This window comes from Trichechus manatus, unplaced genomic scaffold, assembly GCF_000243295.1.
Source record: "Trichechus manatus latirostris isolate Lorelei unplaced genomic scaffold, TriManLat1.0 scaffold00071, whole genome shotgun sequence".
Taxonomy (NCBI): domain Eukaryota; kingdom Metazoa; phylum Chordata; class Mammalia; order Sirenia; family Trichechidae; genus Trichechus; species Trichechus manatus.
The window spans coordinates 697,110-703,399 of record NW_004444007.1 but is presented as its reverse complement, the minus strand read 5'-3'; the positions used below and the strand labels follow the sequence as shown (position 1 = coordinate 703,399).

At 34.8% G+C, this 6,290-nt stretch overlaps 1 protein-coding gene across 8 annotated transcripts in view; it reads left to right on the top strand.

Annotated features, from left to right (window-relative positions):
* Positions 1-6,290, top strand: part of DNAJB14 (DnaJ heat shock protein family (Hsp40) member B14) — a 55,435-nt gene that overhangs the window by 23,096 nt on the left and 26,049 nt on the right. For 3 of the 8 annotated variants that reach the window (XM_023734717.1, XM_004380184.3, XM_012556633.2), the window contains one exon: positions 5,068-5,213. The exons of 1 other annotated variant lie outside the window; for it this stretch is intronic. In XM_023734717.1, the coding sequence (XP_023590485.1) occupies positions 5,068-5,213 (146 nt within the window). Of the gene's footprint in view, positions 1-6; positions 1,172-3,545; positions 3,601-5,067; positions 5,214-6,290 lie in introns of those variants that run through there. 4 more of the 8 variants (XR_002824667.1, XR_002824668.1, XM_023734718.1 and 1 more) reach the window with 4 other exon arrangements.

Below are 6,290 nucleotides of genomic sequence, written 5' to 3'. Positions count from 1 at the left end.
GGTGGAGGTTTTTGTGTGTGCTTTTAATCTTTTTTATTTTTTCATTTCTACCCTCAAGGCTTGCTTTGAAAGGAAAAGAGAAGCAGCCCAAGGTACAATAGAAATAAGAAAGGGAGAGCAGTGATACCTTTGCTTTAGTCTTGATAATGTATATAAAATACACATGGTTCTCCAAAGCCCACAGGACCTAGCTTTAGCTTGACAATGGAAGAACGAAGATGATGGTGGGTGCATATATGCTTTATATGTGGCCGGAGTAGAGCAGATGGAGTAATAAAATATTTAGAGAGTTTCTGTCTGTTGGCTTCTATTTTTTCTGTGAAATTGGAGATAAGGTTGTTCTCTGAGAGTTAGGAGAAAAGAGATAGGGTTGAAAGCTTGAGGAGAGTGGCAAAAGCATGAGATAGTTGCAGAGAGGAAAGACAGGAAGTGAAAGGATTGCTGGTTAGCTTTGAGGGCCCAGCCAAGTTTGAGACTATGAATTCTTTGTGGGTAGGAGTATTAGTGTAGTAGCATACCTGTAGTAGAGATTGATTCTCTGGTCAATAGTTTGATTATACCATTTTCTAATCAAACAGTATTTTTTTTATTTGGAGATTAAATATGATTGGAATGTTCTTTTATAGAATTATCTAAGTCATGTAAAATATCTCAGTCAGTACCTTACAGAAGAGTTGTTTAGCTGAATCATGTAACATTTGTTATATTAGCTTATATAAGTGTTGTTTTAGTGAGGTAGCAGATCATTAGCTAACACATACTGTATGTTTTTGTTTTTTTGTTTTACCTACACACAGGGGATTTTTCTGAAGAAAGCCATGGTATCTTGTTGGTTAGCACGATTATGCAAACAAGTTGCTCAGTGACAATTTGGCTCAATGGGGAGAAGCCATGCAATAATACCGCATTCATTGCATAAGTAAGAGCTAGCTTACAGTGAAGACTGAAGAAAAAAGTGTGTAACTTTGTAAAACTAACATTCTGTGAAACTAATCGCCATTTGTTTTCTTTGAGTTGAAATATATTGGAAAATAATTGAGAAAAATATCTTGTGGACCTAATCTGAGGAAATTTTTAACACCTCATTTGGAAAAGGACCATCTTTTATTTAAAACCCCCAGAAGATCGGTATGAAATCAATTCCTGGACCATCATTTTGTTTATCAATTAGGTATACTTCTGTATAACTACTGAGTCATTTGAATTATTTGGATTTGAAATTAGGATTTGATTTAAGGTCTAGCCCTTTACATAAAAAGAAAAGAAATCATTTGCCAGACTTATAAGACAAATAATCTTTTGTCTCAGAAATAAACAAGTACACTAATGAAATTTGGAGTCTATTCAAATAATCAACTATAACACATGAAAGAAAGAATTGGAAAATGACCCCCCCATCCCCACTATATTTTCATGCACATAAAGGATGAAATAAAGGATGAACTGGACATACTTTTCCCATTGTTGACCTTCTTCAGACAGATGTTTTTGGCCTTCTTGCACTATATTTCCTTCCAAGATAGTGAATAGGTTACCTCTTTTCATTTCTTTCTTTCTCTCTTTTTTTTTTTTTTTTTAATCCTTTGGTGAGGATGGAGAAGGAGGTTTGATCTTTCAGAAAGGAGCTCACTATAAAAATGTGAGAAACACATGTACTTGGTAAACAGGACTATGAGGCAGTCAGTATGAAATGTAATTTCTCATTCAAGTGTGAAAAATTAGGTGAATGAATTATATTTGGAGCAATACTTGAAATACATAGTCTCTAGGGTGTCCATTGGTGATGATGACTTCTCGAAGAATTTCTCATCTAGTATCTGACCAAAAATTCAGTACAGGGAAAATATGGTATAGCTAGACAGTGGTAAGAATTATTGAAATAATTGCTTTTCCTCTCTTTTTTTCTCTCTGTGACAATTCTTAGCTTTATGACCCATCCGTACAGGACTGTGAATTCCAGCCTGCCTTCCCTGCTGTATCCAGAAACCCTCTCCTGGGCTGTGTTTTTCTCTTGTCCAGCTTTTTGTGTTCTGGAAGTATCAACAAAACATAATTTTAGAGGATTAGTCTGGTACATAATTAAACATCTTATGCATTCAAACCAAAGATGACTTTAGGATTGTTCAGTGTTTAGTTTTATCACTGCCTCTTGTTTTCTCCCTTCAGACAGTGTCTGCTATATTTTTAGCTCTGTTCTTTGCCCCACAGTCTCTTCCACTTCTGTTAGTTAGGTCTCCTCTATCCCAAATTGGGTTTTGGTGCCAACTACGTTTCATGACAGGATTTATCATCTTTGGTCCCAACATGACTTTTAGATCCCCACTGTTTCTGCCCTCAAATTGAGCCAATCATCCATCCATCCAGCATCCATCTGTCCATCTATCCATCCATCCTGCATCCATCCATCCATCCATCCATTCATACATCTATCCGTCTTCCATCCATCCAACACACATGATAAACAAGCTTAGAAGAGAAGTCAGACAAGTAAATAGGCAACTGAAGTACACTGTGGTAATTGCTGGAATAGAGCTCAACTCAGAGGGCTTTTGGTACATGTAAGAGACACATAAAACCTAGTCTTGAGGAATTTGGGTTGTTGTGGAAAGGAAGAGCTAAGCCAAGGCCTAAAGAACTTGTAGAGACTGGCTAAGCAGGAAGGGAGGCAGAAAAGGAGTGCAAATATCTAGGAGTGAAGAGAGTCTGTTTAAACACTGATTGTAAGAAGCAAATAGAAAGAGAGGATGGCCTCTCTGGAGTCTGAAGGAGCTCCTTTCTTTCTTCTAGTTCTGAGACAGGAGGATTTTCAATTCAGGCAAACTGAGGTTTAAATCCTTCGTTGTGAGGCCTTTCATGGTCACCCTATTTAAAATAGCATTTCATTCCCTATTCCACTTTGCCACTTTATTTTTCTCCAAATACTTAACACCATATGGTGTACTTTATATTTTGTTTGTATGTTTGCTTATTGCTTGTCCCTCCCCCAATTGAACATTTAAAGTGAACAGGGATTTTTGTCTGTTTTATTCACTGCTATAGCATCTGAAATTGTACCTAGCACAGAGTAGATGTTCAGTAAGTTTTTGTTGAATAATTAAATCCTTGTTACCATCTATTAGTTATATGATGTTTGGCAATTTACTTAACCACTCAGAACCTCTGTTTCCTCATTGGTTAAATAAGAGTATTATCTACCCAATGAGGAGTAAATGAGACAATTTGTATAAAATGATCAGGATAACACAGTTCATAATTCTCTCTATGAAATCTTTGAGACCAGATGTATTTTAGAATTCAGAATTTTTTTTACATTTTAGAAAGGTAATAAGGAGCGTATTATACATTACATAACATCTTAACAGGATCTGAGGCAGCAGCCCATAGTCAAACAGTAACATTTCTTAAAATATGCAAATATTCACACTTAAATAGAATAACTGAAGACTCTCATAGCTTCACATCTGTTCAGGTCAGGTTTTGCCTCTAAAAGAGTTCAAGTCAGGTTTTTGCAGTAAAATAGTTATAGAATAACTTTCATTTTTCAGAGCTTTTGGATTTTGGAACATGGATATGGGATTATGGACCTGTGCCTGACACACAGTAGGTGTTCTATAAATGCCTCCCACTCCCTTTTTTTCTGTCACGTTGTCTCCAAACATATCTAGGAGAATGGGTCTCTCTGCAAAGGCAGGGATCATTCTCTGTCTTGTTCATGTATCCCAAGTGCCCAGAACATTGTCTGGAACATAGTTGGTGCTCACTAAATATTATTGACTAAATGTAAGAAATGTCATGTTCATGAAATAAAATGTACATTAATATGAAAGTATCTAAAGTAGATAAAACCCAATTTTAATTATTTTTACTATAAAAACGATATATAACATTTTTGTGTATGTGGTTATAAGAAAATTTCTATAATCTTATAAAATGTCTTCTCTGTTTTTTTTCCTTGTTCATATAACAAATGATTAATGGCTTGTATTATTAAAGGAGAGCGAAGTCTCATTTATTCCAAAAAATATTTACTGAGAACCTACCATGTGCCAAGCATTGTAATGGCTAATAGGTTCAATAGTGAAAAAAGATAGACCTTGTCTCTGTTCTTTGAAAACTTTGAGTCAGTTTTTACAGTTCTTTTGCTGCCAGTGAACAATTATGCCTCAGATCCTTTCACCTATTTCTACCTCTGTCATCAGGCCACCCCTGCATGGAGCACATCTAAAATCACAAGTACGCCACAAAAAAATGTTGTAAATGTCTGGTGGAATTTAGTGAATGGAAATTATTAGCTGTGGGAGAACGTTGGCATCCAAAAGTGCTTAATGTTCTCTGCTCCATTCAGAGTATTTTTCTATTTCTACTGTAAACACTCCCAGCCTAAATCTGTTACATCTCTAAGGTGACAAACTATGTAAGTAATCTTCAAGAATGTGCTCACTGTAATGAAAAGCAGCTGTAACAAACATTTTTGAGTTGCATGATATATTTTATTATGAGATTTTATTTTTTTCAGGAAGTGACACAGGTGAATTTTCTTTAGTTGGGCTGAATTAACTTGCCTTGACATTTAAACCATAGGATACTGCAATTATATGCACTAACCTGTTGCTTTGATACTTGTTTACATTATGTGAGAACGGAACTTTTGGAATGTAACGCATATTAATCCTTAGCTGTGACTTTTGTGAAGAGTATTTTTAGAATTTCTTTATGCACTTAAGAGTACTATAAAACTGTTTTCATTCTCTAATTTTTGTTATAGCGTGTGCTGTGTCCTTCATGCACAATTATTATGGGCATGGCTTTGCTTCTTTGCAGTTGTGATAAATTGCAGCAAGGACATTCTCATGGCCAAGTCTCCTTAGACTGGGAAGAGATTGGAGGAATGGTCTGTGGTTGAGAAAGAAAACGGAGCAAACTAACCCTTAAAGGGATAAGCTGTCATTTGATATTGAGAAAACAATCCACAGACAGTTCTTTATACTATTCTAATAAATTAAAAATTAGAGATATTACATGAAGTTCTGCCTTGATATTTACATTATATAACACTCTTTTTCACAGCATAAACAAATGTAAAAATTACTATGAAGTACTTGGAGTTACAAAAGATGCTGGTGATGAAGATTTGAAAAAAGCTTATAGAAAGCTTGCTTTGAAGTTTCATCCAGACAAAAACCATGCACCTGGAGCAACAGATGCTTTTAAAAGTAAAGTAAACCTTTTAAAGCAATTTTACTAAGCTCTTTTTAGAATCTACTTTGTAGTGTTTCAGAATGGTAAATTCTGCTCTTAGACTGGTGCATTTAGAAACCAGCATAAGCGAGGGTCTGTAAAATCCTTTAAAACTTTGGTATTAACTTTTTATAGGAAGAGCCAAATAAATGCAATTTGGCTTTACAAAAGCGACGTGTCAATTTTAGACAAAGTCCTAAGTAGCTTTCTAAATGTTATCCACGCATGCTTTCTAGTTTACCAGACACAGGTAGTGTAATGATTATGCATGAGCTTCTAGCCTATTGCCATCTGTTCTAAATGAACTAAAAGCAAAATACAGTTCTTGTGAGTTTTCAAGTTATTAGAGATTGTCTTGCCCAGTGTTCTTAGATTTTTATTAACTCGGCCGGTTTTTGCATTATTTACATGTAGTTCTAACTAACGTGATTTTTTTCTTGTTAAGAATTAATTTCTTTCCTTTTGCCTACTATTCATCTTTTTTTCCTTTTTTTCTCAATATTCTTTGAATTTTTTGCCACTTTAGTAAATAAATGTCAGAGAATTGATTTTGTAATTTCATATCTTCTTACAGTTTATTCATAATAGTTAACTTCCAATTCATAGTAAGATGTTTAAATTTATGATTGTTCATTCTTGTAAATTGAGCATTCATAGAGCCAACATATAATGTTTATGGTAAAATGCTAGGGTCTTTGAAAAACAGAAGGGGATACTCATTTTTAAAATGTTCCAAAAAGACAGATGACTATATTGGTCTTTCATAAGTATACTGTTAAATTGTTTTAAAACAGCTTTGTTTCTTGAAGGAAGTCGCCAAGGAAAATACATTTGGGAACTACTAATATATTCCAAGAAAAGTAGCTACGGAAGTGGTGCTGGTGACAGTAAAATAGTGCTGTGACCGTGAGGGCCTTCATCAGTTCCTGTTTCCTTAAATTAAAAGTTGTGTGTTGACCTATGAGCAGCTAATATTTGACAAAGGCCCAAAGTCCATTAATTAGGGAAAAGACAGTCTCTTTAACAAATGGTGCTGGCATAATTGGATATCT